Source organism: Musa acuminata, chromosome BXJ2-7, assembly GCF_036884655.1.
Source record: "Musa acuminata AAA Group cultivar baxijiao chromosome BXJ2-7, Cavendish_Baxijiao_AAA, whole genome shotgun sequence".
Taxonomy (NCBI): domain Eukaryota; kingdom Viridiplantae; phylum Streptophyta; class Magnoliopsida; order Zingiberales; family Musaceae; genus Musa; species Musa acuminata.
Window position 1 is genome coordinate 2457423 of NC_088344.1, and position 12511 is coordinate 2469933.

Consider the following 12511-nt stretch of genomic DNA (forward strand, 5'->3'; position numbering starts at 1 on the left):
CCATTAAATGTCTACACCTGTGCCGACAGCAGTTTAGTTTGCATGTTAATGAACCGATTCTAAACAGACGATACAGGATATGCGTCTCCCTAGAACTATGCATGTTAATGCCAAAATAACTCCATGACAGATAACTCTGCTTGAAGATTTTGACATTTGTTTACACATCGTGAAGACACAGGAATAACAAAAACAAATATATAGGAGGAGAATAAAGATTCATGCAGCTAAAAATGACCAACCATATTTCGACCAAATATAATACAAACGGATCTACAAAATTATCTTCCTACAAAAAACATTTTATGTTGTTGTAAAACCTTCAATTGAACCCATCGCTTAGCCTCGGAACCGTTTTTCCATCATCTTGAACCTCAAACCTACTATGTTACAACAAAATATTCCTGAATAATGATACAAAGAAATTTACAACATTAAGATGAGAAAAAAGGTACATCAACCGGCAAAGAAAAAGGCCCACAAATCTGCAAAGAAAAGACTACCCATCTATATCGCATAGAAGAACGAGAAGCTTGCGACTTCAGAAGATCAAAATTGCTTCAGATATAGTCGGGCTTTATAACTTGCAATAAGCAGCATATCAAAGAGCCAGTGAAACATAAAGTCCCATCACCATAATGAGCCATCCCACATTGCATGATAGATGGAAGAATTGTGTACCCTGCAATTGCATGAAGTGTTAACTACTTGAACGTGGCAATCCACCGTCTTCTCATGATGTGATATGAAGCAATAATTCTACCATCAAGTTCTCAGTGCACAATCTTAACTATGAACAGTCCGTGAAGTGACGCGTCTGCCGAAGTTCTGAGATCAATGCAATCTTAACTATGAACAGCACTAAATAGCCTAGCTCTGCCAGGGTTCAGCAATGACTCCGACATTATCCATCCCTGCAAAAAGTAACAAAAACCTATGCTCACGCTCGGTTCTCAATAAAGTTTGTTCAGATGAATGCAGAAACGTTATGAATTATGAAAGGCATGAATGCTGGTCAGTTCATTGCCATACATTTATTTCCTACATAACAAATGCAGAAACATGTTAACAAGGATATCAGAGTTTTCATCCTCGTGGCTTTGTACATCTTCATAAAATTGTCACTTATGGGCATCTCTGATGCATTAGTCATATAGCATACCAACACTGAAGTGCAACAATAAAGCTACATGCCTAATTCAAAATGTTTGGGATTGGCCATAATATCTTTTGTGGTCTCTCAGCTCCGAATAAATGTTGCATTTTACGGCAACCACCCACACTCATACACCAGCAATTAGGATAAGAGACACTGGACTTTCGGAGTCCTTTTGAATATGCAATGAAATATCAGAGGAATTTGTCATCACCCCTGCATAACATGTATTCCATATTCCCATTGGAAAAAAAACAATTAAGAGAATGAATATACCATAACAGAGGTATATATAAAAATCGATTGAAGTGAACACCATCAATATTCTGATAATGACTATGGGTAATTCTGATGTCCTTTCAAAATATTCAAAATTGCTTAGTTTCTTTTTCTTTGATCTGACAATGGACTATCGTAAGTACTTTGATATTGTGATTACACAATTCATCTTTTAAAGTGAAGACCAAGGTTCTACAAGCCAGTTGTATATAGGTCGGTGTTTACTAGTCTAATGGTCAACCAACAAGACGATTGCAGATGATGCAGCCCAATATTGTTGTACTGTCTAGCAAAACCAATGCAGATGGTTCCAGCTTATGCAGTTGAATAATGTTGTACTCTCCTCTCTCCCCTCCTCTGCCACTCCAGCCTCCACCTCCTTTGCCTCCATGTCACCTTTGACTTCTCGCTTCTGTCTTGACTGCAGTGCCAAGGGCATTGTCTTTCTCACTCATGTCTTACTCAACTAGCAATGCCAACAGTTGAGTTCCGCTTGAGCTCAGCATCCTCCACTCTCCGCCACCTCTTGTCCCCTCCTAATGTCATCTCCACTGACAGGATTGTGGGTTTTGGCATTGGTCAATTCTGTAGCAGCATCCTTGCCTCCTTTGTCACCGCCCAAGCGACAATATATTCTCCAACAACATCTTCTCTCTCTTGCCTCTCTGCTTGGTTCCAACCAGTAATATCCTGTGTCGGCACTCGGTGTACTACTGTATGGTACTAGACTACTAGTATATATGAATCCAATTGACAACAGGTATCCGTACTAGACTGAGATTTAATCCTTGTCTAAGATAATCTAAAGTGAGGACCCAATCACTGTACGTAAATATTATCCAATCTTACAGAATGAAATTATGATTATAAATTGCTACTATGTCCAGCTAGGTTTAGATTGAATATAATCAAATGCGTGTTTAAGCAGAAAGGTCATAGCAGTGTCTAGAGTAGAACATCCCGAAAAAATAGGTCCACCTAAGCTACCATGAAGTAGCAAGTCTTCCATGCATCACCTGTTCCGCTGCTTTCCTCTTGAATATCGCATATGATGATGAAACAATCTTGCAAGACTCCACCATATGAGCAAGGAAGTTGGCATTTGTAGGAAGTATGGGCTCTTCATATTTTGATTGGTTAGAATTCCTCAGCTTTTTCAATGCTTGATTTGTGTTTGACAATTGGATGAAATAAAGAAGAACATGAGCCTGTCATGAAGACACAATATTAAACAAGCAGGTGTTTCTGGCTAATCCACCATCAATAGCCCATACTCACATGAAAAGCTGCTTTCAATATATCATCTGATTTTGCTTGATCCTTCAGTAATGCATATATTTTGTCCTTTGAAGGGTTGTAGGACACCATGTATCTTTCCTTCTGTAGTTACACAGTGTATAAAGAAAAGAACAAATAATGCAACTTGGCTGAAAAAAAATGTGGGAAAGAAAATTCATGACACTAGTGTTGATTTCAAAAACTTGATAAAATATGTAGCAAACTGAAGCATGCATGTAGAACAATCATAAACATTTACATGAAGTACATTGCATCAAACGAATACCAAGAGCAAAAGGTAAAAATACTACCTCAAACAAGTGCTCTATGGCAATAAATGAAGTTGGCTCCTGGAATGCATCACAAAATCTTGGGCCTAAAATGCCAGCATGCAGAAGTAAATATAAAAGTTTAGACTTCTGAAAGATGGATAGAAGTACAACAACCCAGTGGTTGCATACCTAGAACAACTGATGTATGTTTCGACCATGGAGGACGAAAAATATTTTCCTTAGAATTTCCTTCCTTAAGTGATGGAACATGCCCTAGAAAATTGCAAGAATCGAACATTAAGTTGAGGTTAAAAAATTATAATTTTAGAACCAAATCACTAGCAAGGCTTTTATCATATCGCAAAATATTAGTTAAGCTTGTAGACTGACAAATGAAGACTATGAGAGGGTACCCAGCTTGATTTATTTAGTACAAACATATGTTTAGAAAAGCAGTTCAAACTGATACAGAATTGTAACAAAGAACATAACAAATAACTATTTCTGATTATTATGAATGACATGGTTAGCCTAATGTCTAATTATTGTTTGGCAACATTCTATTGTGCAGTGAAATGTGGCCGCATGCTTAACCACATAAATAAATGCAGTTAGGTTACAACCTCACAGAATATATGAAGCCACACTATTCGAGATAGCTCTACATGTTTAACATGACATAAAATGTGATTAAATATGCAGTCCACATAAGCAGAATGTGTGGCGACACAATGAGGTTTATGGTTCATTTTTTCTAATTACTATTATTCTTTGTATTCCTATCATCATTGTCATTAATATTAATCTAATATTTATTACCAACAACATATATAAAGCTGATCATATTGATCCTCTCTTGACCCTGCATTGATAGGAGCTCCATCTGTTCGGACTGCTCCTACTATTATGTTCATTATGTGCTTGTATATATGTGTCACCCTTTCTTCCTCCTAGTTTCCATTCTTGTTCTTGCTTTCTCTTTTACTGGCCAAACTTCAAAATTTGTAAACCACGCCAAACTACCACATCACATGTTAAATCCTTTATAATGGTGACAGAAATTCAATTATATTTTAGAAGACTTGTTTGACCTACCAGTCTTGATGAAGGAATCCACTGCAACAGTGAATCTTGCTCTGTTTAATGTATTTAATACAACGGATTTCACCTGTTAAGATGGATAAAAGATTACATTAAGCATGTGTCAGAGATAACTCTTAGTTAGAAAAGCAACATATGTAAACAGTAAAGGCTAACCGATACTGACCTCTTGATATGCACTAAAAACATATCCACATGACAAGAATGCAAATGAGGCCACCAAAGATGGGTTCCTTTTTGAAATTAAGATGCAGAGTCCAGTTCCCAACTGAAAATAATGCGAAATATATATGGTCATAGTAGTTTATAATGCATTTTTATCACAATGCTTAATAAAACATCAAAAACGGTGTATAAACCAAATGAAGTATTATGTGCAATCTTAAGAAAACACTATTCCTCTGAAAAAGATCTACATGCCTCTCTCTCTCATTTGTAGAAATCAATTCCCGTTATTGATAGTAACATAGGTTGAAGAGTCCGCAAGCAAAGGATAGTTTGACATTTTAATTATCCAAAATATCTAGCTTTTAAGATTGAGTTAAATGTCTTATAGCAGCAAAGTTAGAAACTGGAGATGCACTTATAACATGCAAGAATTAGCGAAATTCACAACATTGAACAATAAAATATTAAAAAAGGTCCAGCTGAGATGCTTGGCACCTATGTTTTAAATACCAGACAGACCGGGTCTGGTCCAAAACCAATATGTGGACTATCAACTACCATCCGTTCTGGTTCAGGGACCTTATATTAGGGTACTAGTCAATCTCTGGTTTGGCACACAGATATACCACAACCCCAGTCCAGATTCAAAGTAGGGTAAGCTTGTCAAGAGACACAAAACTTCATTAGGAGAATCCTGAACAAACAAATTGAACAAGGTGCTGGAAATAAAATAAAATTTAAGGATCATAACAGCAACCTCTAATTAGATTCTGGAAATGAATGTTAAAGTGATTCCCAACTATCCATGTTTACCAGCACTATGTAATCTCCATGCCTTAAGTATCTCAATATCGTTGATAAACTAAACCATTATAGAATGTCTGTGACCTTGTCTGTGATCTGTCCACCTTATTCTTGAGGCAAGATACTTGTCCACCTGTCACAGTTTTATTTTCAGGGTTTCATATATTTGAGAGAAGTTGCTTCTGCACAAGGCTTTTATAATTCAAGCCAGGTAATGTCTTTCCCACCTCATTAGTTTCCTTTTTAATAGGTGATTTGATAAACCACTCGGATGGTAGCAAGGTCAAAAAAGCCTTGTAATTGAGGGAATTCTTAGAAGTGCCACCAGGCCATGGATTTCATTGGTGATTCATGTCGATTTTGGCTAGCTGGTAACTAGAATATCATCTTGGTGTCAGCATGTTGTTTTATGCCATCTTGAAAGTGTGCCAGTACTGTGTTTGCATATGAGAGAAAATCCAATGCCAGATGACATAAATTCCATGCTGATCCACATCAGTGAGACAGTATAATTAGTATCACCATTTTGAAGAATCTGTACCTTTTTAAAGTATCTGTAATAGTTAGACATCCCCTTTTCTCACAAAATGAAAAAGTAGATACTTTTAAGGATCTTTCTGGTACTTATCAGAAATTTATGATATTTTTTCTTTATAATTGTCTACCTGAAAATGATAAAAAGATTTACTTGTATTAAAGCATTGTTATCATTGAGAGGATCATTCGAGAATGGTTGATAGACATAGGTTTCACTATTTTTCTTGCTTTGCGACCTTCATTCTTTATAAAGTGAGACCTTTTTCATTAACTAAATTATGTAAGCTGGCATGCTTACTTGTCATCTGTTGTCATTATGTTGAAGCTGCAGATACCTTTAATAATTAATAAACATAAAAATATAAAGCTTGTCAAATATCAGGATATGCCTATCATGTAGTCTCTCAGCAAATACCAAATGAGTTTTGATTTAAATAGTCACCATTGTTTCTTCCCTAATTCTGCAATTTAGATTGAGAATATAACAATTTTATTTCTAATATTTATGAAGCTAAAATGTTTCTTAGGTAACTACATTGTTTTTCACCTTCTCTCTCCCTACTAAATGACAATTTTGCTAACAGCTTGAAAGATTCAGTTGAGTCTTGAGAAAATGCTTTCTATAACTTAAAAAGTGAAAGACAAGTAAGACGATACTAGAAATGATAGCTGCATTTATTCATATAGAATTGCTTGTGCCAGGTAAGTGAGCATATCCTCGAATAACATACCAGATCAGCCATATTACCAACAGATTCTCCTTTAGCAGTAACATCTCCAATATTTTCACCTTTGGCATAGGCCTTGTAGATTGGAGTGCGTGTCGATGTTGATGTCACAGCAGCAACATTCTGTAAAGGACAAAAATTGGAGACATCATATGTCATGAACATCCCCAGGTAGAAGCCAGAAACTGAGGACATGAATTTGTTTCTTCAACCTTCACCACGTTAGCTGCACAAGCCAATGGCAAGAAAAGGTGTGGAACAGCAGCAGTTGCTAATTCTACCCCAGCACCTAACTCCATTAAAAGATCACCCGCAAAGCGAAGCTGCGGCAAATATCAATCATCAATCACTGGTATCTGTATCTGTCAATCACTGGCAAATATCTGTATCTCCATTAAAATAAAATTACAAGAGCACAAGAGCTTACCTGCTTTAGATCATAGTCAAACTTCTTTCCTTGTCGTGCAAAGAGCATTTTGCCAATGCGTCCAGCACCATCCTGAATAATATTGAATGTGGTTAAAAATTTAAAATAGTCTAAATGAAAATCAATTAAAAAAATAGAACTGACAGAAATTACAGGATAATAAGAGTAAGAAACATGCCTATGATCTTCTCTAGAGAAGAGGGGGGGGGGGGAGAGAGAGACATTCATGCCACTAATCAAGCAATGAAGAGTATGGTTTTTTGCTTCGTAAGTATCTAAATATAAGTGCAATGGTTATGGTCTAAAATTCATAAGTATTCTAACAAATGGAACAGCTACATGCATGTGAAAGGATCAGCTACCAGTAACATCAACTGAAGTAACTTTATTATAGCTTGGTTGCGATGACAGCTATCTAAAAAGCAGTTGCTTTCACCAGGTTGACTATAAGATCAGGAAACTCTAAAAAAAAATTAAGTCAAGATAACAACATGTCAATAGGTAAAGTCAGTGAATTCCAGAACGGGAAAGCCAGATGTGGGAGGAAAACATCTACGAGTTGATTAGTCCCAAAAAGTAAAGGTCAAGCTTCAGTATTTGAGCAACAGTTGTCATTAGAATTGGATCTTGCCTCAACAGTTATTTAAAAGAAAATTCATAATAAGAAGTTTTTTAATGAACAATTCCTTTTAACAAATATCTTCTGCAGAGAAGATGAGTTAATTCATATGTTTATGCAGTGAAAGATCAAATGATAAAACTAAAAGAATTTCACGTACATACATAAAAATCAGAAGTAATGGAAAAAGCACAATGGATCAGTTGCTACGAAACTGCTCATAGGAAATGAAATGTTCATTGATATCAATATAACCCTGTTAGCAAAAATCTATTTACACAGCCTGGGAAACAACTAACATGGTGTGCGCTTTACCAAATTCAAAATGGATGCAACAAATAAGCCTGTAAAATTGCATTGTACATGGTGGTCTACACCTGATCAAATAGATCTGGCAAGGGCCAATAGAAGCTATTATTTTTGAGGACCGTTGAGACAAAAAACATAATAAATGGGTGCAAGGCACTTTCATTAGGAAAATACGCATAACCTATATTATATCCATATCATTGCATTTAAAGTGGATAATGACCATAAGCTATACATGCAGCATTAACCATTTTCACTTGCACAATTGAGGTAAAGTGGATATCTAAAATACTATCGCTGAAATCCAAACTTCTGTGTTAAAAATACATAATGTTAGCTATTATTGTTATGCCAGAAGATGCAGATTTTTTTACCTTGAGTATCCAATTAATGGCAACGGCACCTGATGTTGCTCTATTTTTGGATACTCCAACGGAGCTCAATAGTGTCCGTGTCGTGAAAACACCCATGGCTCCACCAAAGAAATACTAATCAATAATGTCAATCATTAGTAACAAGGGGCTCAAGAAAAATAAAAAAAGATTCAAAATGAATCCTTCTAAATAATTTTGAGACACGTATAGAAAAAATTATTCATTTCAGAATGTTTCAGACAAAAAAGGTACCTTCAGAGCTCTCCAAGTCATGTATGGAACATATGAAGGGGTAACACTATCGGGAAAGCCTTCAGGCACTACATAAGATCTTACAAATGACATCAATTCCTGCACCAAAATGCAAACTCATGATGCAGGGATGACCAAGAACTTTGTCTTTGCTTAAATTTCTACAAGAAAATATAAACCAGCATTCATTTTCCTGATAGGTGCGACAGATATCCTATGCATACACTGCACAACCCAGAGTTTTCCCATGAATTAATGGATAATATTACATGCAATATCACATTACAGAACATAAGAAAATTTAAGTTTGTAAATGCTTTCCTTTCCAGCGTCCTAAAAGAATTTACAAACTGGGAATACACAAATCGAAACTGGAATGAAAAAGATGACAGATCTTAATAACCTCAAACATTCACCTTCTTTTTGGCAAACAAGGGGCATTTGTGAAATAAGACACCGCATGTGAAGATCAAACTTAAATATACCAATATGTGTTCCTAATGAATATCCTTTCTCATTTTACAGGACACTCCTGTCGGTCACCCTTCTTAGGCTTATATATCTGAATTGTACTATAATTTTCCAGTATATTATTCATGTTCCACATCAATTTCAGCAACAATGTCTTGATGGCATCGTGTTAATTACCATCTCTCCTCTTGCTTAATCTACTCAGTCCAAACTATTTGTTCTGTACGGTGCAACAAAAAGCAACCGTAACATGAAGGAGACAAAACTTCCTCCTCAACAATCTAAAACCGATGTTTTTTCTATGTCGCTGCAGGCATCTCAGGGAAGATAGGAAAAAAAATAATTCATGCGATTGGGAAGAATGAAGTACAAAAAAGAAAAAAGATACATTTTTTACCCGTTAAACGATTAAATCGCAAAGAAAATTGAGCACCGTCCTGGATCAAACAAGTAAGAGGAGAAAAAGGAGGCAATAACTTCTTCGGATATTCCAATTACACGATCCAGAAGCAACTGATAGACATCTCACCTCCAAGGGAGCCATCGGGCTCTGCATCGGCACGGCCCGGACGGCCGAGCCCCTGCGCGGGTGACCACCATCGTCCACCACGTAGCTCCACCTCCGCCCGTCGATCTCCTCGCAGCAGAGGACCCTGGGCGCGGGCGCCGCATCGAGGGCGAGCCCGCCCACGGGCGGTCCGAACCTGATCTCCGCCTGAACCCAATCCGCCTGCCGCTGCGGCAGAAGGGGGTGGGATCCGAGCGGGGGCGAGGCGAGGGTGGCCCGAACGGCGTCCCGGACGAGGCCACGGGCATCCGGGGCGCCCCCACGGGTCAGGCCCTGAGCGGAGCTGGCAGATTTCTTCAACGCGATCGGAGCCATCGATCGAACAAGAGGAGGGAAGGGATTAGATTAGGTGATGAAGAAGAAGAAGAAGAAGAGGCTATGGAGGAGAAGGAAGAGAGCCTCGGTTTGATCGCGGCCGCATTTGGAAGGCGTGGGCGTGGGCGTGGGCGTGGGCGATGGCGATCGCGACAACAACCGAACAAAGGAGCGGAGTAATAGAGGTGAAGAGGGTGGAGGGCGGTAGTGGGACAGTTGGGAATAGTGTTGCATGGTTGCCTGTCGATGAGGAACACCTCATTTAATCTGCATATATATCAACCACTATTATTCTCTTCTTTTATATATAACATTATTTCATCTATATATATATATATATATAACATTATTTCATCTATATATATATATATATCAACTACTATTATTCTCTGGTTTATATACAACATTATACATATACATGTATATACATTATATATATTAAACTGTGTAATTACTGACGGTACAATTTGACACACATTTAGGTCTCATCAGCTATAAAGTTGATTGAATGATCTGATGGCAATAAGCCATGTGTTAAAATGAAGGATGGTATTGACTTCTCCCTCACATATGAACAAAAACTTAATATCAAGACCTAAGAATTGCCAGGTAAATAATAATAATAATAATAATAATAATAATAATAATAATAATTATTATTATTATTATTATTATTATTATTATTATTATTTGCGGTTCACACAATTGGCACTGGGATCCAGGTATTGGATTTGAATGGATAAAAAGGAAGATACATAGCATTACAGCAACTTATTATGATCAACCTGTAAATTCCTAGATGATTTGTTCTCAAGCAAAATCCAAACATTGCTCTCATAATCCACCACAAGGAACCCACCAAGAACCGTAATCCAGGAAAGCTATGTAGCTCATGATATACCACAAGGAATGCTCTCTCTCTCTCTCTCTCTCTCTCTCTCTCTCTCTCTCTAATAATAACTTACCCAAAGGTTACAAAAGAGAAGAGTAGTGAGCCCATTCAAAATTATGGGCTTTCTTATGGACATTCCCATTATATGTGTGTGTTGAGAATGAATTATGCTTGCCGTATAATCCGAAATAAGCAACCCATCGTCTTGCATATGTTGACAGACATCATAGTCGTAAGGATCTCACAGAGAAGATGAGTTCCTCAAATTGGTGGAGTGAAGACACAATTTGTGCAAGCATGAAATGTGTTTTTGGTCAAAGACTTTGTTTGACAGTGTTTCATCACTAATGAGATCAGTCCTAAATATTGCATCACTAGATGTCATGCCGATTAGCTATGCATTCTTTGCTAAAGAATAGTTCATCGTTGGCATCTTTGCTAAAGAACAGTTCATGGGTGGTGGCATGCATTCTTCTTTAACCTCAGTCGGAAGAATATCCAACGATGGTAGGATTTATGTGCCTTCTTCTTCCCTCTCAACACCTGCCTTCTCGTTGGAGATGTTTTCTTATCAACCCAACACTTGACAGGCTCATCAAACGAAAACAAAGGCAAACTCCTGAGAGTTCTGCAGCATTTCAACAAGCAAATATAATGGTCTTTGGGAATCAGAAAGTTCCATTATGTGGTGGAGAATATATACATGTAGCATTTAATCACCCACTTAAGGATGCTGCAGCAAGTATTATATTGGAGCTTTCAGTAATGGCAGGAGTGATGAAACTAAGCCTGGATGAGGCCATGGTTCTCTACTACCTGCTACTAGCATATCTTGGATGGCCTACCTACATGGGAAGCAGTCAATGACCAAGTACCTCTCTCAGAAAACTAATCCAAGTATCAGCAATAAACTAATCAAAGACAGTGTTCTAGTGCTCGTCTTGTTCGGATAAGCAGTCCCATAAAGAAGATTTGCAGAATCAATCGTACCATATCATTCTGCAATGGTACTGGTCTATTTCGTGTGCAAAATATTCCTTCTCCAGTCCCAAGAACCCTAGGTAGGGTTCAGTGGAAGGACACCAGCATGGTTTGAGAAATCCCAAGACATGACTTTGTTTTTGTTAGAATTCGGATAGAGTCATGAAAGAAGAGTGGCTGAGGAACAAATAAATGCGTCTAAATGTTTAAGCTTATAATTATAATGACATTATAATGTCATTGTTTCATAATATAATGTCTAAGAATGAACATATTCTTAATAATAAAACCTTATAATTTCTTCGACTTTTAAAATAATATCTTTTATCTTCATATAAGATATCTTAGTTATTTTTTAGACGTAGGTTTACAATATCTTCCAAGATGATTTTGCCTTCTTTCGACATATCCAACATATTCTTCAATTTTTTAAAAGATTTATATATTTTTTAAAATATCAAAATCTTTCTTCACCCAAAATGATAGATAATCTTTAACTAAATTAAGCTTAGTCTCAACACTCCTTAATTTTTCTTCTATCCATCGTACTAAGAAGTGCTCTAAGTGGTTTAGTGAATATATCAACCACTTGATCACGAGTCTTGACACGAATGAGTTCATGAAATTTTAAATTGATGTGTTTGCTCCTTTCGTAATACATCGAATTCTTTGCTAAGGTCATTGTGGATTTATTGTCGATGCAAACTTTTATTGCTTCTTGTTTAATATAAATTCTCTAATAAATTTCTTAACTATATAACATGGCACACACATGATGATGTTGCAATGTATTCAGCTTTGTAAGTTGAGAGTGTCCAAGTGATTGTAATATTTTTCATATAAAATACAAATCCAAATTTGTTTCTTCTATCATTAATGTCTCCTCCCAATCACTATTGGAATATTCAAGAAGTTAAAAATTATTAAAATTTGAATAAAATAAATCATGGGAGAAAGTACCTTTGATGTAACGTAAAATT

General features: G+C 36.8%; 1 protein-coding gene across 4 annotated transcripts; it reads right to left on the bottom strand.

Annotated features, from left to right (window-relative positions):
* Positions 1-222: 222 nt before the first annotated feature.
* Positions 223-9898, bottom strand: LOC135616597 (protein root UVB sensitive 6-like). 4 transcript variants are annotated; one of them, XR_010488406.1, is made up of 14 exons: positions 9305-9898; positions 8305-8403; positions 8053-8166; positions 6751-6822; positions 6536-6646; positions 6327-6446; positions 4253-4354; positions 4081-4153; positions 3175-3258; positions 3025-3089; positions 2714-2815; positions 2452-2643; positions 792-914; positions 223-682 (listed from the first exon to the last, which is right to left on the bottom strand). XR_010488406.1 is itself a non-coding variant. In XM_065115950.1 (13 exons), the coding sequence occupies exons 1-13, from the start codon at positions 9656-9658 to the stop codon at positions 846-848; spliced, it is 1557 nt and encodes a 518-aa protein (XP_064972022.1). In that variant the 5' UTR covers positions 9659-9898; the 3' UTR covers positions 223-845. The 4 variants fall into 4 exon arrangements, 2 of the variants coding, with proteins under 2 accessions (XP_064972022.1, XP_064972023.1); XR_010488405.1 differs by having other exon boundaries at positions 764-914; XM_065115950.1 differs by having other exon boundaries at positions 223-914.
* Positions 9899-12511: the final 2613 nt, after the last annotated feature.

Bases quoted from the DNA above. Each gene is read 5' to 3' on its own strand.
- LOC135616597 (XM_065115950.1), bottom strand. From the start codon at position 9,658: ATGGCTCCGATCGCGTTGAAGAAATCTGCCAGCTCCGCTCAGGGCCTG. The intron at 8,404-9,304 runs GTGAGATGTCTA...ATTTTGGTGCAG, and splicing joins GCCCGATGGCTCCCTTGGAG to GAATTGATGTCATTTGTAAG. The intron at 3,090-3,174 runs GTATGCAACCAC...CTGGCATTTTAG, and splicing joins ACATACATCAGTTGTTCTAG to GCCCAAGATTTTGTGATGCA.